This window comes from Phocoena sinus, chromosome 9 (genome assembly GCF_008692025.1).
Source record: "Phocoena sinus isolate mPhoSin1 chromosome 9, mPhoSin1.pri, whole genome shotgun sequence".
Taxonomy (NCBI): Eukaryota; Metazoa; Chordata; class Mammalia; order Artiodactyla; family Phocoenidae; genus Phocoena; species Phocoena sinus.
In genome coordinates this window covers 12,397,409-12,421,966 of record NC_045771.1, presented here as the reverse complement: position 1 = coordinate 12,421,966, position 24,558 = coordinate 12,397,409, and the positions used below count along the sequence as shown (strand labels likewise).

General features: G+C 42.8%; 2 protein-coding genes across 2 annotated transcripts in view; one reads left to right on the top strand and one right to left on the bottom strand.

The window, feature by feature from the left end:
* Nucleotides 1–650: 650 nt before the first annotated feature.
* Nucleotides 651–1,651, bottom strand: TAS2R38 (taste 2 receptor member 38). Its single transcript, XM_032643407.1, is given in 4 exon segments — nucleotides 651–781; nucleotides 784–917; nucleotides 919–1,105; nucleotides 1,108–1,651. Coding segments are annotated over 4 exon segments (996 nt in total).
* A 7,442-nt stretch (nucleotides 1,652–9,093) lies between these two features.
* MGAM (maltase-glucoamylase) overlaps nucleotides 9,094–24,558 on the top strand; it is a 104,149-nt gene continuing 88,684 nt past the window's right edge. The window contains exon 1 of the mRNA XM_032642646.1: nucleotides 9,094–9,205. The gene's annotated coding sequence lies outside the window, so the exon portion shown is untranslated. The remainder of the gene's footprint in view (nucleotides 9,206–24,558) is intronic.

The following is a 24,558-nucleotide window of genomic DNA, read 5'->3' as shown; positions in this document are numbered from 1 at the left end:
ACATCATTGTTCTTCCAAGTTTGTCTTTTCATATCTATGTTTCCATGAATATTGTGGAGCTTGAGGAGGATAATATAATGCCATAGTAGTGAATATGTTTAAATATTATATGCTAGCACCTATTTTTTTTTAAAAATATTTATTTATTTGGCTGTGCCAGATCTTAGTTGCGGCTTGCGGGATCTAGTTCCCTGACCAGGGATCGAATCCAGGGCCCCTGCATTGGGAGCACGGAGTCTTAACCACTGGACCACCGGGGAAGTCCCACTAGCACTCATGTTAAGAAATAGCAGTCATGTGAAAAACCAACCCTGCTATCTTGGGATTTAGATACCATTTCATAAGAGGTGATTTCTCATGGTTTGGCTCATACCAAGCACTAGTAAGCTATAGTATACAAAGAATTTACACTGAGTACTTCACTTCTCTATTTTGTTCATTTTATCAAGACACATCTAGACAACCAGTGCCATTCTACTTGCCTAGGCCATGTGTAGAGCTTTAATTATTTTATTCTACTGTGGGTGAGATCATGGATGTAAAGTAGAGAGACTTGGAGTTATACTTTAGAAAAGAAATTGGAATCGGTTCCTGAAGGCTTTGTGAACAATCAGAGGCATAGTTATGAAGAGCCCGTTTCGTGTCCACTCTCAACATAGATCTGGCATCCTGGGATCTGCCTTGTGGTCCGCCCTTACCTTTAGGCTGCTCTGAGCCCGGAGCAGAATGGTCTCCACAGCTCTCTTCAGCTTGGCATTGCCTGAGATCAGGATGACTGTTTGCCCGAGGGGCAGGCTGCCAGTATCCCTGCACAGACCATGACCCCGCCCTTGTTGTGCCACAGCATCAGCAAAGGCACCGAGATGAAGCCAGCGCAGAAGGACACCACATACAGGCAGAAGAAAGAGACGAGACCCGAGTGCTTTGATGTGGGCCTCCAGGCTGGGGTCCTGAGAGTCTCTGGTTTTGGCCCTCCTTGTCCTCATGTGCCTCCCCAGGGAGACAATCAGCACCACAGAAGAAACCAGAAAAAGCAAGAAAGAAGGGATGGACCCCAGGCTGCAGAAGAGGAAGGAATGAAAGAAATTGAGTTTTCTCAGTTTCTCAATTGAGTATTGTTATTCATGAGTAGCATGGTTGCAACTGAGAAGTGAGATCTATTGAAAAAGTCCCACAGATAGAGAACAATGCAGACACAGGAGGGAAAAATTGCACCCAGGAGCATCTGGGGGATCTTCCTGGAGATCCAGCTTGCCAAGCGGAGGAGGAAGGTGTGAAAGAAATGGACAGTCTTGGAGCAGTAGAGGAGACTAAGCCAAGTGGTGAGCCAGAGGCCAGCTTGATTTACGAGCATCCAGAACATGAGGATGGTCTGGTAGCAGAGGCCCAGCGGGTCTTTTATCGACTGGAAGTGAGTAAGCTGGATGGCATCCAGAAAGAGCAGCCCGTGCAGGAAAAGCCAGGTGAGGCTGAGATTCAGTAGGACAAGATCACAGTTGCTCAGTGGCCACCTCCTCACCACGACCCAAAAATTCATCAAGGAAATGAAGGCATTGACCGGGATCCCTACTGCAAACTCCAGGACTGAAAAGAACAGAAATGCATTCCTGACTTTATAGGGCACAGTTACAGTGGCAGTCAGAGTCGCCATGATGTCTCTTCTTACTTGGCTAATCTAAGACTCAAATACCGCCCAGCAGAGAAGGGTAAGTGTACATTCTGAGCCACGACCTTTCCTGCACAAGACATCCAGCTCTTGCTCTAGAGCTATCCCAGAGTGAGTGCATAAAAAGTTCTGACAGTAAACTTAGAGGGATATTGTTGCTTTAGAATATCTCTTGGATACACACGAAGGCTCATCATAAGAGTAGAAGAGTGATGGTTCTATCTCTTGGGTGATGCAGAAGCTTTGAATAAACCCAGGTGTTTCTGTAACAACAGCCTTCCCAGAGGACCATGGCCTGGCGTGAGGGATGCAAATAAGACAAGGTCTTGATTTCCCAAGCCCAGTTTTGCATGCCCATCTGGACCCACACGAGTGGAGAGGAGAGCAGGATTTGCTTATGGGTTTTAAGGAGACTGGCAGCAGACAAAGCATATATTCTCTGTGAACTAGGGTTTGAGATGGTGCCTCTTTCCATTTGCATGCCTTCTATCACCCCTGAGGGTGACTGATCATAGACTATGTTTTTAATATGGACAAGTGCATGGTTCCTCCCCTGTATGACTAGTATGACTGCCATTGCCAAAGATTTCATTCAACCATCATTATTATGCCAGGTACTGTGCTTGGCAAGAGGAGTATTAACATGAACAAGGCCAGCATCTTGCTAGGAAGGGGTAGGGGGTGGGTATCTGGCCTGGATCATTGCCGAAGCCTTACAACTGCTCTGTCTGCTTCCCATCCCACCACCCACACCCCACTTTCTACAAAGCGGCAATAGTGATCCTGTTAACATATAACTAAGATCATGTCATTGCTGTGTTCAAACCTTTCAGGGCCCCCCATCTCCTTCACTGTATCAGCCAAGTTTTCACAGTGGCCTAGAGGGTCCTGCGTACATAATCAGGGCCTCTGTTCCTTCTCAGATGTCCTCCTCTGAAGGGCGCTCTGTGTTCAGAGTGTGGGCTCTAGAGCCAGGCTTTTTCAGGTCAAGGCCTGGCTCTGCTGCTTCCTCTCTGTGAGAACTTGGCAAGTGATTGAACCCTCTTCGCTCATCTCATATGAAGTAGAGATGACGAACAAAATAATACCTACCTCAGAGGGTTGGGAGGATGACCTGAATTGACACATGTAACATGACTGGGCTTGTGCTTGGCACATGACGTCCAATCAATAATGCTAGTTATAGAACTATCATATGAGCCAGCAGTTCCTCTTCTGGGTATATATCCAAAGGGAATGCAAAAGGATCTCAAAGATATGTCCTCATTCCCATGTCCATTGCAGCATTATTCACAGTAGCCAAGATATGGCAACAACCCAAGGGTCCATTAATGGATGAATGGATACGGTGGAATATTATTCAGGCATGAGAAAAAGGGAGTCCTGTGATTTGCGACAACATGGATGAACCATGAGGACATTGTGCGAAGTGAAATAAGCCGGACAGAGAAAGACAAATAGTGCGTGGTATCACTTCTACTGTACGTGGAATACGAGAAAAAGAGTCGAACATAGAAACAAAGAGTAAAACAGTGATTGCCAGTGGTTGGGAGGTAGGAGAAATAAGGAAAGGTTGGTAAAAGGGTACAAATAAAGTCTGAGGATCCAGTGTATAACATACAATGTATAACACTGAATTGTATAAATAACATTTGCTTAGAGAGTAAAACTTAAATGTTCTCACCAAATATATATAGGTTTCACATGTAAGTGAAAACATACAATATTGGTTGCTCTCTGACTTATTTCGCTAAGCAGAATACTCTCCAGGTCCGTCTATGTTGTTGCAAATGGCAAAATTTCATTCTTTTTTATGGCTGAGTAGTATTTCACACACACACACACACACACACACACACACACACACTCTCTCTCTCTCTCTCTCTCTCTATATATATATATATATATATATATATATATATACACACACACACACACACACACATCACCTTTATCCATTCATGTGTTGATGGGCACTTAGGTTGCTTTCATATCTTGGCTATTGTAAGAAAGTATGTACATTTCTGAGAACAAAGTGAGCTTCCTGTTTGAACATCACTGAGCTGAGATTCCTCAGTCCCTGCAACCTCACTCTCCCTCACCTACTTAATTATCTAGATGCAAAGCAAAGGCGTGGAGGGGGAGAGACAGCAGGGAAGTCCCATGAGGCCTTGAGAAAGGAAGCCAAGACAACAGGAATTGTGAAGAAATGGCAGTTTATATGTGAAAGAGTGTATTCCTCAGGGAGAGAGATCATTTTAATTTAGATGGGAAAGTACGGCTAAACGACTTGAGATAAGGGAGGTAACTGAAACAATTTAATGTTAACGGGACAGACAGCTGACAGGAAACAGATGACTGGGATGGTGTTGTTCTGAAGTAGGGCCATGGTGACGATGGAGGATATTGCCCCCAGGAAGGTGCCAGGGTAGGAAGGAGCCCTGTGCTCTGATGGGTGAGACGAGGCCAGTGCTGCCTTGTAGCAGGTAAGACTGGAGGGGCTGGGCTCCTGAGCAAGACTGTTTCTTTGACTTCTGTGAGAATTATAATATAAAGTGATCCATGATTGGCTTCTTCTCGTCTGGCACCTGCCCCCATTCCTACCTAGGGACTGGCTTCAGTTCTTACCCTGTGGTTAGACTTATGGAGGTGATCTTGGGTGGCCTCGGCCTGCAGTGGCTTGAAGCAAGGTCTCAGTTCCCTGACCAGAGATTGAAGTCAGGCCACAGCAGTGAGAGCGCTGAATCCTAGCCACTAGACCATGAGGGCCAGTGGCTAGTGAGAAGTCCCTGGCTTGTCTGCTTTGTAGAAATAAATTTCAGCAAAGAAATGGAAAGTAGTGAAACAAGTAAAGTGTTTATTAGGAGGAAAAAAGTACCTGTGAATAGGCGCACACGGGCTGGCTCAGAGAGAGAGTCGCACCTCCATGGTGGTTTGAATCACTTATGTGGGCATTTCTTCTGGGTTTCCTCTGGCCAATCATCTCGCTTTGCCTGGCTCTGAGTCCATATTTGGTTTAACTCCGGGTCCTCCCCTGTGTGCCTGTGCATCTCTTAGCCAAGATGGATTCCAGCACAGAGGCCTATGGGAAGGTTGACACCACCTATTATGGGGTGGCGCCCCCTCCCTTTTTGGCCCCCGAGGAGCCTTTCTGCTCCTGTGTAGTTGGGTAAGTCTCCTTGACCTCAAGAATGGGAATATGTGGTCTCTTTATCTTTTATCTGGGCGGCACTCAGGTCCTCCCTGCCCCTGCCATAATCTTTATCTTGGAGTATCTGTCCACAGGGGACAGACTCCAGCTGCTCAGCCTGGGGCCTGTCTATCTCCTGCCTCAGAGGGTTGTCTGAGACCAGTGGGAAAGAACAGGTAAGTTGCTCTTAGGAAGCATGGCACCTGCGGATGAGTCTTGTGTCTCCGAGCTCCCCAGATAATCGAACTGAAGAGTCATGTAATCCCTCCCATTTTCCCAAGTCAAAGCCAGCTTGGGATCCAGAATCTTCCTATCATTACTCAACAGCTGCCACGAGGTGGCGCCAGACCACTGTGAGACCTGGAATTCCTGGCCTGCTCTCCGTGCAGGCTCACCCCAGTCATTGATTTACTCTTGCAATAATGTGACGCGTATGTCACAGAAGTGAAATTTTAGACACCATTTATCATGCTATGGCAGGCTGAATGTCCTTTAATCTCAGAGTTGCTGTGCGAAGAGTGTAGTGATACTTCCATTTTACTGATGACAAAGTGGAGTTTCAGGAAGGATAGTTAGATATCTTGGCCAAGGTTACTAAGTGAGGAGTTAGGATGTTGATGCTTTTAGATGGCATGTAGCCAAGAGTCCCGGGAATTCACAAATCCAGCTCTGCCAATCACTCCGATTACATGAGAGGAGCAGCAGGGAAATGGGGTGTAGGGCGTGTGTTACTTTATTGAAAGCTAGACCAGCATCTGAAAGCTCCCAAGGTGGAACTCTGGTACAGCTTGGTCTGGAGCATGCAGCAGACCTAGGCAGAATCCACGCATCCAACTTGCCATTCTGTTCATGGTAGTTATTGCTAATTGCCTGCAGACTATTAGTTCTCTCCTTTTCATTGCCAACAGAACCCCTGTGTTATTGGGTCTGTCAATATTAACTAAAAATAAACTGCATTTCCCATCTTTCTTTCAGATAAGAGTAGCCAGTGAGACACAAGAAGACATTGGATGGGATTTTTTAGAAAGCCCTTGCCTCCTTTTCTTCTTTCTGTGCCTGAGCTAAGATGTTATGGTTGGAGCTCCAACCATGAGCGAAAAGCCAAGAGAATCTCAATCCTAAGTTTTTGAGTTTGTGAAACCACACCAGTGACTACTGTGCTCCAGAGAGAGCAGAGAAAGTGAGAAAGGTAATATCTTTCTGTCTTTAAGTCACAATGCTTGGGCCACTGTGACTGGAAGCTGAATGCAATGACTAACTGATAACTTGCCTGTGAGAAGGGCTCTGAGTCCATTTGCCCATCTGGGGATGTGAAGCGAGGAAGTGGACCATGGAGGGAAAGGCAGCCTGCCCTGTGTCTAGGTTCGTTTGTCACTAAGAGGCAGAAAACAGGAAGCGCAAGAGAGGAAACAAAAGGAAGGACGTCTCTGCTTCCTGCATTTAAAGCATATCCTGTCCGTTTTGAACTGTCAGAGGGAGGAGGGCAGAGAGGTCACGCCAGGGGAGATGAGGGTAAAGATGGTCTCACACAGCTTATTTCTGTTGCTCTACCTTTCAGTTTTGCTCTTGCTACTAACCGATCCTGCTGCAGATTCTCTGCGTTCCATTCAGAAGGAGAATCTGGGTTGTCTGGTGCTCACACGGCGGGCGGTGTCTGGAGATGCCAGTCAGTTGAAGGACTGGCTGTCTTGGGTTAGTGCCCGGCCCAGGTCCAGTCAGCACAGGTGCCAGCACGGAGTCTTGTGATTAGGGACATACTTGGGTCACTTTCCCCAGCAGGGACCTGTGGGTAGGGATTGCTTTAGAAGGTGCTCAGGCCCCTTTCTGAGCTTTATTTTGTCCACTAATATGAATTATGGAAGAGGAGGTTTTAAGTAAAAGCTGATAGAGCTGTGAGACGCTGGATGACATCAGCCCTGTTCTGTTTCTCTGTAATGGCGAAAGGAAGAGAGCACGGAGCAGCAGTGACACTTCGAGGGTCACTGTCTAGCAGAGACAAGGGAGATGGTGTGACACGGAGATTCCCAGAGAGCAGATGGCGAGGGAGTGTGTGGGGGAGAGAGGCCAAGCCAGAGAAGAGGGCAACAACAACAGCCAGAGCCTGTGTGTGGCTGTGAGACATTATTGGCGCCCTTAAGACATTCCCTATGGCTTTCTTTTCACAGTTTCCCCTGGGGTGGGGACCTGCGGGAAGCAGGCTCACAGGAAAATTTCTGTAAATTCAGTGTTTTATGTTGAAAAAAATTATGCATGCCATTACTTTATACTGCCATATTTTTCATAATTCCAAATATTGATTCAAATTGCCTATTCCTCTCCAAGGACTTTGACTAAAGTTGATTTTCCAAGAAGATGTGTTATGTACCTCTCAGTGTGTCACCACATACCCCTAGATTACATGTATTCCTGAACTAAAAGGCACAATTCTATAGGGAGGCCATATAATTCAGAGGGACTTGGTGGGGATTTGAAGGTCCTACAATTGCAAGTGGTTGTAGAAGTCAGCAAAGTGTTGCCAATATGTTGCTTGTAGGTTGGACTGGAGTGGTTAGAAATTTCTGTTGAAAGTATTTACACTGGACAGAGGGAGACAATGAGAGCCTGCCATAGCAAGGCCATCAGAGACTATTTGGTTGCCAGGTATAGAAACTCACAGTACATGGCTGCAGGAAGGGATGCTGGCAATGGTGATGCTGGTGATGGTGATGCTGATGATGGTGGTGGTGGTGATGGTGGTGATGGTGATGCTGGTGATGGTGATGGTGGTGGTGATAATGGTGGTAGTGATGGTGGTGGTGGTAATGGTGGTGATGATGGTGGTGATGGTGGCGGTGGTGATGGTGATGGTGGTGATGGTGATGTGGTGGTGGTGGTGGTGATGGTGGTAGTGATGATGGCGGTGGTAATGGTGGTGATGATGGTGGTGATGGTGGCGGTGGTGATGGTGATGGTGGTGATGGTGATGTGGTGGTGGTGATGGTGGTGATGGTGGTGGTGGTGATAATGGTGGTGGTGGTGGTGGTAATGGTGGTGGTGGTGGTGGTGATGGTGGTGGTGGTGATAATGGTGGTGGTGGTGATAATGGTGGTATTGATGGTGATAATGGTGATGGTGGTGATGGTGGTGGTGGTGATGATGGTGGTGATTATGGTGGTTAGTAGTAGAAGCAGTGGTGGTAGTAATTGTAGAAGTAGTATTTTGGTGAAGAAGCAGGAGAATCACCTGAAATTCTGTTGTGTATTGGTCTTAACAGAAATAGGAAAAATACTGGTAGCTAGTTTCTTTACTTTTTCTTCTTTTCTCCTTTGAATAATCTCTTACTCCTGCTTCTTTCCATATGTCTATCCTGTTCTCCTTTGGGGAAACAGGTATTTTCAGTAAAACCTTAATTTCTGCCTCTCAGTAACATGACATGATCCCACAGCCTGAATATGATTCAGACTCTGTGTCTCAAATCCTAATTTCCGGGAGAGAGAATCCAATTGGACCAGGTTGGATCAGCTGTCCCGTGCTGGTCCAGTCAGCTGTAACTGGTGAGTTAGGACTGTATTGGGGTCCCTTACAGGATTGGGCCGGTTCCCTGGACGTGGGGTAGGGGAGCCATGGAGGAAATGGTAGAAATCTCTAGGGCAAGCTTTGGACTTAAGAGAAGTATCCATCTGTGAGGGGAGGATGGTAGAATTTGATAACGGATGGGATCTGAGCTTTCCTCTTTGGGATACGTGGTGGAGAGTGAACTTTGAATCTGTTGAATGAATGAACAAGTATTTAGTCTGAAAAAGCAATTTCTGGATTTACCGACTTCAGACTCTGTGAACGCTGGATTACTGGATTGAAACTAAGTTAGCACTAGTTCGACTTGGCCAGTATTTGAGTGACCTTTAGCAAGTCATTTTTCTTAGTTTGTTTCCTCATTATACATGGGGATTAAAAATTCCTGCTCTATTTCTTTGTGTGATCAGAGAGATAATACAGATTAAAGTGCTCTGAAAACTACAATGTATTATACAGATATAAAGTTTTATTACTAACAGTTGAATACTAAGTAATATATTATTCCTAATAACTCTCTCCTTGGACTCACACCGGTGTTTGCACGTGTTCCTGTCTGTGGGGGTGAGGTAGGAAAGGATGAAAGGTCGTGTAAAACTGCTGAATAATAGGTATTTCACAAGAGAAGGAAATGTTGTAATGCCCAGTATAAGTCTCTTTTATTTTCACCTTTCTTTGAACATTTCTGGGCAGGGAAGTTACTCTCTAAGCAACTTCTCCGTTGCCAGATAGCGTCTGATGTGAAGAGCTTATTTAGGGAATGAAAGAAGGAACTCGGTTGTGATAAAAAGAAAGAGGTACAATTTATACAATTTTGTAGGCTGTGGAGGCTGTGAGAGATGCTTTGTGACAAGAAGGTGTGGAGATGGCATGTGCTTGGGAGTGGTGGGGTGGGGAGAGATGGGGGAAGAAGGAATGTTAAGGAGCCATGGAGAATAAAGTCATGGGCTGGGCTGCTTTTCCCCCTCAGCCTGTGGTTCCCCGTGGGAGGCACTGATGCTCCGCACTTGTCTGTCGGTGGTCCATGGATGCAAGAGAACACCTCCTCCGGCCCAGGCTAGTGAGGCTCTTCCTGGGGGTGGATGAACTGAAGGAGGAGTTGTTAACAGAATTTAAGCTAATGCGACCGCTTGCTGGGTTTTATTTGACTTTATTTTCAGAAAAGACAAGTTAGGGAGGGACTGGGAAAACGACACTGGATATCAGGGACTTATTATCTCAGCTTAGGCACAAAATAATATATGTCACACATATTCTCACCCTTAATGTACAGAGAGGGCAGTTGAACTTCAGAGCATTGAAATGACTGCCCAAGGTCTGTGGAAAGTAAGCAGAGAATCCAATATTCAGACCCCAGCTAGTTTGTTTCCAAACCCCATGCTCTTTCTATGACACCATGCCGCTGAAGACTTAACATGGAAACAGTGTCCAAGAGATGATTTAACTTGACTTCAATGTTACATCTACCTGTTTCAGATTTTAATAAGCTTATTTAGGAATACTTTCAGGATTATCTAACCCACCCACAGTCCATTGCTGGTAAAATCCAGACCGATGAATATCTTTTCATAAGGATTTTATTCCAAGAAGAGAGAATCCATTGCCATGTTCAATGCTAGGAGGATGGAGAACACACACTGGGGCTCAGCTGTGCCTTCTCCACTCAGGAGGTCAGAGTAGGCTCCTCACGTGGGTCTGACTTTGGGGAGACTCTGAGGGAACTCAGCCAGCAGGGACTTGATGAGAGGCTAGCTTTCCCCTGAGCACTTTGGGGTATGTTCACCCATAAGACAGAACACTATTCTTGAATGTACTATTAACTTTAGTAGTTCAGAAAAGAGGAAACGTCAATGTGAATTGAGTGTTTGGAGAAAATTTCATGACCAAGTGGATTTTAAACTTGGCTTTGCAATAGGAGAGGGGTTTTCACAGAAAACAGAGGACAAGAGGATGTAGACACAGCCCTGGTGGAGGGCTGCCCTCAGGCAAAAATGCAGAAACAGCCATGAGCCAAGTTGACTGGTGCATAGTGAAAAACACTGGAGTAGTGGAGTCAAAATGACAGTGAGGGCCTTAAAGAGAGAAAAGTGCGATTTATCGTGAGAACTAGACCATGGCTATTTTAGGTTTTAGAAGAGAAGGCTGAATAAAGTTTTGTTTTGGGAAAGTTGCACAGGGAGAGATGGGTGTTCTTGCCCAGGATTGACTGTGATCCACTGACTCTTTGGTCTTCAGGGAATGCCCATGGAGGATCTCAGGGTGGCAGAGTTCCATACTTTTGGGCCACTGCAGTGGACATGCAGCTTGTACAGCTCTCAGTGTTCCCTATGGATATGTCTTGTTCTGTCTGGAGGTGTGGGAAGAAGTAATATTCTGCGTAAAGACTCACAGAGACAGATAATCCTGCACGTTGAGTCCTAGGCAGAGAAATCCTAGTCTCAGAAATCTATTTCATGTTTATGACAGCCTGTGATGGGTCCCTGTTGCTGGTGGAAGTCTTCTTGTTAACAGAATCTCGGTGATGCGGCGACTCTAGGGTACTTTTCCAATAATGTTCCTGACTCCCACAACTGTCTTCCCTCGTCTTTCTGCTGCAGTTTCTGAAGCAGGTCCCATTCTTTCTTACCTCTGTGCCTTGCTTATGCTGATCCCTTAGCCCCCAAAATCTGAACGTCTCTCCTCCTTTCCCACTCCCATCTATCTTGGCCTTTAATTTCTTTCTTTCCTGTCCCTCCCCAATGGGAGTGTTCTTTTTCCAATGACATTTGTCAGTGCTGCCTTGTCTTTTGTAGCGTAGCCGTTTGACTTCCTACATGCTCTTGGCTGTGAGGTTATGGAGGCAGCACTCACGTTTGTGTTCCAGCGTAGGCTCGACCAGACTGCCTGCGCTTGCATTCTGGTTTCACCTCTTGTTAGTTACACAGCCTTTGGGCAGTCGCTCTTCGTGCCTCAGGGTTCTCAGCTGTAGAACTGAGGTGATAACAGTCACTGCCTCATAGTGTAATTATGAGGAGAAATTGAAATCATGCCTGTGACTCATTTAACCTAATGCATGGGCCATATCAGTGTTCCATAAATATTGCTGTCATTGCTATTCTGATAGCTGCTTGTTTATGGCACACGTATAATAACTAAACATTGAATTGACTTGTGTTTAGGAAGTGGTTATCGTATTTTCAGGGGTTGGAAGGAGGGAGGAGGCCCCCGAGCTCCTGCATGATCCAGACATGGGGCCACGGGGTCTGGGGAAGGGGCTTGGCTGGAGAGTTCTGAGGAGGAGGGTTTGTCCTCACATTACTGGTTCTCATAGTTGCATGGCCCCCATGGCTCCCAGACAGACATGTTTTCCTGACCTCCTCAGGCTCAAGTAAGGCTGTGTCACCAGGGTCACAAACCACTCTCAGCATCACAGTTCTGTACATTGGTCTGTCCTGAATCATCTCTTTTTTAAATCCAGTGGCTACACTTTTCAAAAGCTCTAGTCAGGCAACATCATAGAGTCAGTGAGTAGTATAGGGCCTTGGGCAAAGTATATAGCTGCCAAAAAATTTTCCCTTTTAAATGTTAACACGCACGTACTACATTCCATTATTAGACTAATGCAAACCTCACAAAATTGCTAGGTCCGAGGCTCCCCGTCTGTAAAATGAGGGGGCTGTATGTGGTGATCTTTGAAATTTGTTCGGGCTTATACTAAACGGTCTGCGTGGGCTCTGATGCAGAGTGGACAAGTATCCGCATGGCAGTTCAGACCCTTGCAGCTGTCAGGCCGTTGTGAATACTGATGAGATAATGTGGGCAAAAGGCGTCAGTACCCAACAGGCCTCCATACACCTTAGTTTTCCTTTGCTTCCTCTTTTAGTTCAAAATTCTTTGTCATTGTGATGCCAAACAAACGCAGTAGGTCAGACCTGGTCTGCAGGTCTTACTGGTTCCCAACATTTCTTTTTTTTCTTTTAATGTTGTGTTTTATATTGGAGTACAGTTGGTTAACAATGTTGTGTTAGTTTCAGGTGTACAGCAAAGTGATTCAGTTATGTATATACATGTACCTATTCTTTTTCAAATTCTTTCCCCAATTAGGTTGTTACAGAATATTGAGCAGGGTTCCCTGTGCTATACAGTAGGTCCTTGTTGGTTATCCATTTTAAATATAGCAGTGTGTACATGTCAATCGCGAACTCCCTTTTTATTTATTTAATTTTTTAATTGGAGTGTAATCGCTTTACAATGTTGTGTTAGTTTCTGCTGTGCAATGAACTGAATCAGCTCTATGTATACCTATGTCTCCTCCCTCTTGGACCTCCCTCCTACTGCCCCCCCCAGTCCCACCCATTTAGGTCGTCACAGAGCACTGAGATGAGCTTCCTTCTCTGTTGTTGGTCGATGAAATGAGAAAAATAAGGACAAGAAAGTGAACTTTTCAAAAAGATAAATTCATTCCATTTTAAGAGTCTGTGTCCACAATGAAATAATGATAATAGATCATTATTTATTTAGTTATTTGTTTAGTTTTTCTCAGTGATACACAGATTATAAATTTAGGTCCCTTGGCCTAAGTTTTTCTTGAATTTTCACTGATCCATAAAAGCAAATGACCAGGAATAACAGTAGTTGAGCAGAGCTTTTAAAATGATCCGTGGTAAAAAATCAGGTTTTTGTAAAAACAAAAATTTCCATTATGTCACAGACTGAGACTTTTGTAAATTTAAAATAAAAATAAATTACTAGAAAAAGAAAATTTAAAAACATATATATACACAAACACAAACTCCAGTTTTTAATTATTACGGTCAATGGACATAAGTTACCATGACAAGTGGCAATAGAAGCTTCTAAATATTTATCCTCAATTTTGGTACTTATTTCCTTGGGACTGGCAATAATGGGTTCATGGATTACTGGCATCACTTGGAGTGGCACCCAGGCAAGGACACTGCCCTACTTTGAGGGAGGGTCTGCCTAGCAATAGACTGGAGTTCTTAACCTGGGGTTTGTGCATTTAATTCAGTGAGCAGGTGAACTTGGAAGGGGAAAGTGTTTATGTTTTTTTCTTTGCTGAAATACTGACATTTAATATGTCTTTCAAAATATAAAGTTAGGCCACAAATCACAGTAGTGTGAGCAGTACCTAAGACTGATTCCAAGAGAGGTCATGGATACTTTTATATGTTGAAGATAATCTCTAAGTACTGTTTACACTATTTTGAAACTGCAGTAGCTATTAGACCAGCTGCTAGATTTGTTAGTTAATACAACATACATTACTACAATTTAAAAAGTATTCTAGTAACTGTAATTCAACGAAATTGGTTTCTTTTGTATGCTTATTTTGTATTTTGTCTCATGCATTTAAAAATGTAATTCTAAGGGCTTCCCTGGTGGCGCAGTGATTGAGAGTCCACCTGCCAATGCAGGGGACATAGGTTCGTGCCCCGGTCCAGATAGATCCCACATTCCGTGGAGCGGCTGCGCCTGTGAGCCATGGCCGCTGAGCCTGCGTGTCCGGAGCCTGTGCTCTGCAACGGGAGAGGCCACAACAGTGAGAGGCCCGTGTACCACAAAACAAAACAAAACATATATATATATATGTGTGTATATATATATATATATAATTCTAAAAAAATGTAATTCCTAGAGAGGTACCCTAGGAGGTACCGGATGGCCAAAGGGTCTCTTTAACACAAAAAAGCTTAAGGGTACCCCTCCTAGAGGCAGGAAAAGAAGAAACTATTTTGAAAACATTTTCAGAATTATTTCCTTCAAACACAGATCAGTGGATGAGATTAGGGGCCATTGGGAGAGATGGGGCTCTTCTGGGGTACCAGGATCATTTTTTTTTTGCTCTTTATCATCTATACTTTGTGTCAGTCTTGTTCTGCTACCAGGCACAGGGAGCGTCCTCATTGCAGCAGAGACATTCAGTGCCCCAGGGGTCAGGGTGGTTACTTCTTGCCCCAAGTCTTAGGGATGACTGCCTCAGGGAGACCTTGATTACTAATTAACTAGCAAATCTGATCCTGGAAAAGAGCTGGGCCGTCATTTGCTTTTGAACTCCATTAACATCAGTACAGTAACCAGTTACCAGGGCTGTGGCTGCTTTCTGTGGACTGTGCTCTGCCTTGATTGCCAGCCCATCCTTCAGAGAAAGAGAGCAGCAGCAGGGGTGATGAGGTATGTACCTAAACTGTGTGCTCTCTTACGACTACAGATGTATGTGTGCAAGTGTGCCTGGACTTGTGCTCATCTCTTTCAGTCAAATGCCCTTGTGAATTGGTTAAACACAGACAAAAAAACCCATCAACAACAAACCACAAAATTACACAAACACATAGTAAATAAAATTCAGCTCTTTTTTTCTTGGGATGTATGTGTGTGTGCATGTCTGTGTGGTGAAGAATGATTTAATATTCAGGGTGAGGTAACTGGTAGAAATTCTTTCTGATTCTTGAGATGAGGTGGGGGAAGCGAGGGGAAGGAATTGGGAAGTTAGAGTAGGGCATTTGAGGATGTTCCTCTAAAAGGATGTGGAGCTGTGACTGAGAAGTGGTATTTAGAGAACCCATCACGGTCAGGAAATTGAGAAATCTATATATTTCTATCCCTGTGAGTTTGGTGCCTTTATTTATTTATTTATTTATTTATTTATTTATTTATTTATTTATTTATTTTTGCGGTACGCGGGCCTCTCACTCTTGTGGCCTCTCCCGTTGCAGAGCACAGGCTCCAGACGTGCAGGCTCAGCGGCCATGGCTCACAGGCCTAGCCGCTCCGTGGCCTGTGGGATCTTCCCGGACCGGGGCACGAACCCATGTCCCCTGCATTGGCAGGCGGACTCTCAACCACTGCGCCATCAGGGAAGCCCTTGGTGCCTTTATTGATCAAGTAAAGAATTATTATGGGGAAGAGTCTAAAAGTGTGTGTGTGTGTGTGTGTGTGTGTGTGAAGCATTGGGGTGTGTGCACGCTTTGGTGTGTAGTGATTTCCTGTGGGGTCTGGAAGGAGGTTCTGAAGGGAAAGACTCGGCTCTGAATTGTCTCCTGTCAAAATGGAATGAAAGTGCCTAGGGGAAGGGGGAAGGTGATGGATTGTTGCAGGCTCCTCTCTGGTAAAACAAAGTAAGAGAGGGTGGTATCCTCACTAGTTGTTGAGAGTCTAGCTAAACACACGTGGGCATTCCTTTTCTGATGGGCCGTGGAGGTGAGAAGGGAGAGTTACAATTGGAGAAACAGGAGACCATGATCAGTCCCACAGGTCTCACTACAAAAAGCTTCCATGGGTTCCTGATGGAGGGTCTGAATGGCAGCTTTCAGATGCTAAAGAGACCTCCAGATCTCCAAACTGTCTATTGCTCTTTGTCACGGTGTGGAGCAGTGTGTATGTGTGGTGGGCAGGTAGGAGGAAGAGGGAGGGGTCTTTGGTTTGCTGTGCTGAGAAGGACCAAATGATATGGAGGACCTTCTGTCCTGTACCCCCAACTGAAGATAGCTCATCGCTGTTTCACTCACGCTTCCGCAGATGCCAATGATTTTCATTATCCGGCATCCCTCACAAATGAGAGTTTTGATGGGCTAATAACGTTACTCTATGAACTGCTCCCTGAGCATGGAATACTAAGGACTAGATGGCCCTAGAAGAAGAAATTTTCCATCTAAAAATTTCCAAAACTGCAGAATGTGCTGGAGCAGATAAGCCTTTGCACTCCCTGCTGCTAGGGTCGCCGTAGGTCATAGCTGTCTTCTAGACACAATCCCTTTGGGTTCAGATGGGGAAAATGAGGCCCAAGTTTTTCCAAGGCCACACAGCTAAGTTGGGTCAAGCTGGCTTTTAGATCTTTGCACTTTGGATGTGACCAGACTAGGGAGAAAAAGATCGTTAGCTCCTTTTTTCCTTCCCATTCTCTAAATATCCGGATGACAATGTACAAAGTCAGTAAATTTTGCCCGGGAGTTTTGAGGAATAGCCGTGACTTGCTGGGGTCCTCTTTGCAAGTTATTCTCAGCCTCTGTAAAACTAACCCTCTCTTTTCCACGAGAGCTCTTGCCTGGTGTTATCAAAGGATTTTTGAAAGAAAGGCTTAGAATGCCATATGTAAATCAGCTAATGGCTATAATTCAGAAAAAAATGAAAATTGATTATCCAGTTTTTCCTAAGGAATTCAGATAGCCATCTCAGTAGTTTGGGCCCCACCTGCTTTACCCATCTACTTTGCCTAAATGATTATAACAGTACGAGGAAAATGAACTTTGGCAATTATTTGTATAACCATTTTAATTCAAGGAAAAAATTACCGTTGGAGTCTGCACAACTTATGTACAGTAATAATTTGCAGCTTTTCCGTGAGATTTTCTCTAAGCAGCCTAATTAAAATTGCAACCCTCATTCACGTTCCTCGTCCTCCCCCCACCCAAGCTTTATTTTTCTCCACAGCATATTCATATATTTTTTGTCGCTTTTTTTCTACCCATAGGAATATAAGTCCCATGAGGGCAAGAATTTTTACGTTTTTGTTTGTTGTTGCATAACCAGCTCCTGGAAGAGTGCTTGGCACATTGTAGGAGCTTAATAAATAATTGATGAGTGAATAAATAAACTGCCAAAAGACAAAGGATTGATAAACATGGGGAACTCGTTCTCCTGGCTCTCACAGAAAATTTAAAAGTCCTGTGGGTTGTAAACTTCAAGTGAATTGACTACTACAACAGATGCTTAGAAAACCGCTTTGAAACCCCCCAGGGGCTGTGGAGACTGAAATGTTGCAGAATTCTTTCCTTTTCTTTCTGTAAGCCTCCTAACAGGAGGTTGTCTTTGGAAGGACACAGGCATCTCCCATGCATCCTCCATCCTCTTAAATTAAAAACTTTTATCATCACGAATGTGTAAGTTTTCTGTACTTGCATCATATGTGGAAGTGGGCTTTGAATTCAGACTGCCTGGACCTCAGGCAATCTGGAGTCTCTGAGGCTCAGTTAGCTCATTTGTCAAATGGGGATAATACAGTCTCAGCTTAGAGGGTGGTTGTGGGGACGAAATGAAATAATGCACCTAAGTGTTTCGCCCAGTGCCACACACGTTCTACGTACTTGGTTAGTGACCCAGGTACTATTTGACGAAAGCACAATCTCACCAAAAGCCTATAAGCTGGAGTACACTGCGGGCATTATTACATGGAATACAGAGTAGTGCTTACAAGTTCTGGCTGTGACGTCCAAAGGGCGGGTATTCAAATTGTGGCTTTACTCATTATCAGCTGTGTGACATTTGGCCTTGCTAAAGCTTAACTTCCTCATCTGAAACCGAAGATGGTAGCAATAACTCACTGGGGGTTATAACAAAGATTACATGCAATGGATTATGTAAACCTCTTAGAACGTTACTCAATTACTGGTAGCGATTATTATTAAAATTGCACAGTTTATGTTTGTCATATGAAATAGAATACCAAAGATTGATGACAGACTGCCAAGTAACAGTTTTTTAAAATATTTTTTCTTTGATCTTGATTTTTTTATAAATTGCATTTCAAATTGAGATTATAGGTTTCACCACTGAGATCCATATAATTTGGGAAGTAAGGTGAATCAGATGATGCTGATGAGGGTTTTTTTGGTCTTTAAGGTTTAACGAAATGTCTCTCTTCTATAGCTAGAAAGTAATTATCGTTGTTCCATAGAGCCAGTAGCCATATTTGAATATGATGCAAAAGGACTTTTGATAGGAGGCAAACAGATTTTTTAAAATGCAAGTGATATTTTTTCAAAAGTTATATTTACCCATGTATATTAATCATTTATTGCTGCATAGCAAATTACCCCAAAATTTCACAGCTTGAAGCAATGAACATTTATTATCTCACAGTTCCTGTAGGTTAGGAATACTTAGGTAGGTGGTTCTGGTTCAAGATCTCTCATGAGGTTGCAGCCAGGATGCTGCCCAGGGCTGTCATGTGAAGGCTTCACTGGGGCTGGAGAATCTGCTTCTGAGATGCCTCACTCACATGGCTGTTGCCAGGAGGTCTCAGTTCCTTGCTGGCTGTTGGCCCTTTCTGTAGGTCTGTTTGAGCGTCATTATGGCATGGCAGCTGGCTTCTCCAAGAAGTGATCCAAGAGAAGGAGGAAGGAGGAAGATGTAATGCCTTTTGTATCCCAGGCTTGGGAATCACACACCATCCGCTCTGCTGTATTCTATTTGTTAGAAGTGAGTCACTAAGTCCAGCCCACTCTCATGGGGTGAGGGATGGGGGGCTTGGCTCCACCTCTTGAAGGGAAGAGTATAGAAGAATTTGTGTATCTTTATTTAAAAAAACCACCATATCATGATTTTGAATAATATTAAGTTTTATTTTATTTCATAATTTACTCCATCCTCTCTCTATAGATATCTACACTATTCGCAATCTTTTGCTGTTATATATCATGTTACAGTGAAGAACCTGTATCTGTGCATACATTGCTTTCCACACATGCAAGTGTATTTTTTTAACATTTTTATTGGCGTATAGTTGCTTTACAGTGGTGCGTTAGTTTCTGCTGTATAACAGAGTGAATCAGCTATAAGTATATATATATATCACCATATATGTATAGGGATATATGTATCCCCATACATATATCCCTCTTGCGTCTCCCTCCCACCCCTCTAGGTGGACACAAAGCACCGAGCTGATCTCCCTGTGCTATGCCGCTGCTTCTCACTAGCTATCTGTTTTACATCTTGTAGTGTATATATATCCATGCCACTCTCTCACTTCATCACAGCTTACCCTTCACCCTCCCCATGTGCTCAAGTCCATTCTCTACATCTGCGTCTTTATTCCTGTCCTGCCCCCAGGTTCTTCAGAAGCTTTTTCTTTCTTTTTTTAGATTCTATATATATGTGTTAGCACATGGTATTCGTTTTTCTCTTTCTGACTTACTTCACTCTGTATGGCAGACTCTAGGTCCATCCACCTCACTACAATAACTCAATTTCGTTTCTTTTTATGGCTGAGTAATATTCCATTGTATATATGTGCCACATCTTCTTTATCCATTCATCCGATGATGGACACTTAGGTGGCTTCCAGGTCCTGGCTATTGTAAATAGAACTGCAATGAACATTGTGGTACATGACTCTTTTTGAATTACGGTTTTCTCAGGGTATATGCCCAGTAGTTGGATTGCTGGGTCGTATGGTAGTTCTAGTTTTAGTTTTTTAAAGAACCTCCATACTGTTCTCTATAGTGGCTGTATCAATTTACATTCCCACCAACAGTACAAGAGGGTTCCCTTTTCTCCACACCCTCTCCAGCATTTATTGTTTGTAGATTTTTTCATGATGGCCATTCTGACTGGTGTGAGGTGATACCTCATTGTAGCTTTGATTTGCATTTCTCTAATGATTAGTGATGTTGAGCATCTTTTCATGTGTTTGTTGGCAATCTGTATATCTTCTTTGGAGAAATGTCAATTTAGGTCTTCTGCCCATTTCTGGATTGGGTTGTTTGTTTTCTTGATATTGAGCTACATGAGCTGCTTGTAAATTGTGGAGATTAATCCTTTGTCAGTTGCTTCATGTGCAAATATTTCTCCCATTCTGAGGGTTGTCTTTTCATCTTGTTTATGGTTTCCTTTGCTCTGCAAAAGCTTGTAAGTTTCTTTAGGTCCCATTTGTTTATTTTTATTTCCATTTCTCTAGGAGGTGGGTCAAAAAGGATCTTGCTGTGATTTATGTCATAGAGTGTTCTGCCTATGTTTTCCTCTAAGAGTTTGATAGTGTCTGGCCTTACATTTAGGGCTTTAATCCATTGTGAGTTTATTTTTGTGTATGGTGTTAGGGAGTGTTCTAATTTCATTCTTTTACATGTAGCTGTCCAGTTTTCCTAGCACCACTTATTGAAGAGGCTGTCTTTTCTCCATTGTATATTCTTGCCTCCTTTATCAAAAATAAGGTGACCAGGGGCTTTCCTGGTGGTGCAGTGGTTGAGAGTCCGCCTGCCGATGCAGGGGACGCGGGTTTGTGCCCCAGCCCAGGAAGATCCCACATGCCGCTGAGTGGCTGGGCCCGTGAGCTATGGCCGCTGAGCCTGCGCGTCCGGAGCCTGTGCTCCACAACGGGAGAGGCCACAGCAGTGAGAGGCCCGCGTACCGCAAAAAAAAAAAAAAAAAAAAAAAAATGACCATATGTGCATGGGTTTATCTCTGGGCTTTCTGTCCTGTTCCATTGATCTATATTTCTGTTTTTGTGCCAGTACCATAATGTCTTGCTTACTGTAGCTTTGTAGTATAGTCTGAAGTCCAGGAGCCTGATTCCTCCAGCTCTGTTTTTCTCTCTCAAGATTGCTTTGGCTATACGGGGTCTTTTGTGTTTCCATACAAATTGTAAAATTTTTTGTTCTAGTTCTGTGAAAAACGCCATTGGTAGTTTGATAGGGATTGCATTGAATCTGTAGATTGCTTTGGGTAGTAGAGTCATTTTCACAATGTTGATTCTTCCAATCCAAGAACATGGTATATCTCTCCATCTGTTTGTATCATATTTAATTTCTTTCATCAGTGTCTTATAGTTTTCTACATACAGGTCTTTTGTCTCCATAGGTAGGTTTATTCCTAGGTATTTTATTCTTTTTGCTGCAGTGGTAAATGGGAATGATCTTTTATTGATCTTTGCTATTGTTTCCTTAATTTCTCTTTCAGATTTTTTGTTGTTAGTGTATAGGAATGCAAGAAATTTTTGTGCAGTAATTTTGTATCCTGCTACTTTACCAAATTCATTGATTAGTCCTCGTAGTTTTCTGGTAGCATCTTTAGGTTTCTGTATGTATAGTATCATGTCATCTGCAAACAGTGACAGTTTTACTTCTGCTTTTCCAATTTGGATTCCTTTTATTTCTTTTTCTTCTCTGATTGCTGTGGCTAAAACTTCCAAAACTATGTTGAATAATAGTGGTGAGAGTGGGCAACCTTGTCTTGTTCCTGATCTTAGTGGAAATGGTTTCAGTTTTTCAGCATTGAGGATGATGTTTTTATCATAAATGGGTGTGGAATTTTGTTGAAAGCTTTTTGTGCATCTACTGCGATGATTATATGGTCTTTTTGCATTCCTGGGATAAACCCCACTTGATCATAGTATATGATCCTTTTAATGTGCTGTTGGATTCTGTTTGCTAGTTGTTGAGGATTTTTGCATTTATGTTCCTCAGTGATATTGGCTTGTAGTTTTCTTATTTGTGACATCTTTTTCATGACATCTTTTTCAGGTTTTGGTATCAGGGTGATTGTGGCCTTGTAGATTGAGTTTGGGAGTGTTCCTCCCTTTGCTATATTTTGGAAGAGTTTGAGAAGGGTAAGCATTAACTCTTTTCTAAATGTTTGATAGAATTTACCTGTGAAGCCATCTGGTCCTGAGCTTTTGTATGTTGGAAGATTTTTAATCACAGTTTCAATTTCATTACTTGTGATTGGTTTGTTTATATTTTCTATTTCTTCCTGGTTCAGTCTCGGAAGGTTGTGCTTTTTTAAGAATTTGTCCGTTTCTTCCAGGTTGTCATTTTATTGGCATATAGTTGCTTGTACTAATCTCTCATGATCCTTTGTATTTCTGTACTGTCAGTTGTTACTTCTCCTTTTTCATTTCTAATTCTATTTATTTGAGTCTTCTCCCTTTTTTTCTTGATGAGTCTGGCTAATGGTTTATTCATTTTGTTTATCTTCTCAAAGAACCAGCTTTTAGTTTTATTGATCTTTGCTATTGTTTCCTTCATTTCTTTTTCATTTACTTCTGATCTGATCTTTATGATTTCTTTCCTTCTGCTAACTTTGGGGGTTTTTTTGTTCTTCTTTCTCTAATTGCTTTAGGTGTAAGGTTTGGTTGTTTATTTGAGATGTTTCTTGTTTCTTGAGGTAGGATTGTATTGCTATAAACTTCCCTCTTAGAACTGCTCTTGCTGCATCCCATAGGTTTTGGGTCATCGTGTTTTCATTGTCATTTGTTTCTAGGTATTTCTTGATTTCCTCTTTGATTTCTTCAATGATCTCTTGGTTATTTAGTAGTGTATTGTTTAGCCTCCATGTGTTTGTATTTTTTATGGATTTTTTTCCTGTAATTGGTATCTAGTCTTATAGTGATGTGGTCAGAGAAGATACTTGACATGATTTCAATTTTCCTAAATTTTCTAAGGCTTGATTTGTGACCCAAGATATGATCTATCCTAGAGAATGTTCCATGAGCACTTGAGAAGAAAGTGTATTCTGTTGTTTTTGGATGGAATGTCCTATAAATATCAATTAAGTTCATCTTGTTTAATGTATCATTTAAAGCTTGTGTTTCCTTATTTATTCTCATTTTGGATGATCTGTGCATTGGTGAAAGTGGGGTGTTTAAGTCCCCTACTATTATTGTGTTACTGTCGATTTTCCCTCTTAGGGCTGTTAGCATTTACCTTATGTATTGAGGTGCTCCTATGTTGGGTGCATAAATATTTACAATTGTTATATCTTCTTCTTGGATTGATCTCTTGATCATTATGTAGTGTCCTACTTTGTCTCTTGTAATAGTCTTTATTTTAAAGTCTATTTTGTCTGATACGTGAATTGCTACTCCAGCTTTCTTTTGATTTCCATTTGCATGGAATATTTTTTTCCATCCCCTCACTTTCAGTCTGCATGTGTCCCTCGGTCTGAAGTGGGTCTCTTGTAGACAGTATATATAGGGTCTTGTTTTTGTATCCTTTCAGCCAGTCTATGTCTTTTGGTTGGAGCATTTAATCCATTTACATTTAAGGTAGTTATTGATATGTATGTTCCTATTACCATTTTCTTAATTGCTTTGGGTTTGTTATTGTAGGTCTTTTCCTTCTCTTGTATTTCCTGCCTAGAGAAGTTCGTTTAGCATTTGTTGTAAAGCTGGTTTGGTGGTGCTGAATTCTCTTAGCTTTTGCTTGTCTGTAAAGATTTTAATTTGTGCATCAAATCTGAATGAGATTCTTGCTGGATAGAATAATCTTGGTTGCAGTTTTTTCCCTTTCATCGCTTTAAATATGTCCTGCCCCACCCTTCTGGCTTGTGGAGTTTCTGCTGAAAGATCAGCTGTTAACCTTATGGGAATTCCCTTATATGTTATTTGTTGCTTTTTCCTTGCTGCTTTTAATATTTTTTCTTTGTATTTAATTTTTGGTAGTTTGATTAATATTTGTCTTCACGTGTTTCTTCTTGGATTTATCTTGTATGGGACTTTTTGCACTTCCTGGACTTAATTGACTATTTCCTTTCCCATATTAGGGAAGTTTTCAACTATAATCTCTTAAAATATTTTCTCAGTCCCTTTCTTTTTCTCTTCTTCTTCTGGGACCCCTATAATTTGAATGTTAGTGCGTTTAATGTTGTCCCAGAGGTCTCTGAGACTGTTCTCAATTCTTTTCATTCTGTTTTCTTTATCCTGCTCTGTGGTAGTTGTTTCCACTATTTTATCTTCCAGGTGATTTATCCGTTCTTCTGCCTCAGTTATTCTGCTATTGATTCCTTCTAGAGAATTTTTCATTTTATTGTGTTGTTCATCATTGTTTGCTTGCTCTTTAGTTCTTCTAGGTCCTTGTTAAACATTTCTTTTATTTTCTCCATTCTGTTCTCAAGATTTTGGATCATGTTTACCCTCATTACTCTGAATTCTTTTTCAGGTAGACTGCCTATTTCCTCTTCATTTGTTTGGTCTGATGGGTTTTTACCTTGCTCCTTCATCTGCTTTGTATTTCTCTGTCTTCTCATTTTGCTTAACATACTGTGTTTGGGGTCTCCTTTTTGCAGGCTGCAGGTTTGTAGTTCCCGTTGTTTTTGGTGTGTGCCCCCAGTGGGTAAGGTTGGTTCCGTGAGTTGTGTAGGCTTCCTGGTGGAGGGGACTGGTCCCTGTGTTCTGGTGGATGAGGCTGGATCTTGTCTTTCTGGTGGGCAGAACCATGTCCAGTGGTGTGTTTTGGGGTGTTTGTGAACTTATTATGATTTAGGCAGCCTCTCTGCTAACGGGTGGTGTTTTGTTCCTCTGTTGCTAGGTTTTTGGCATGGGGTATCCAGCACTGGAGCTTACTAGTTGTTGAGTGGATCTGGATCTTAGTGTTGAGACGGAGATCTCTGGGAGAGCTCTTGCTGATTGATATTACATGGGTCCGGGAGGTCTGTG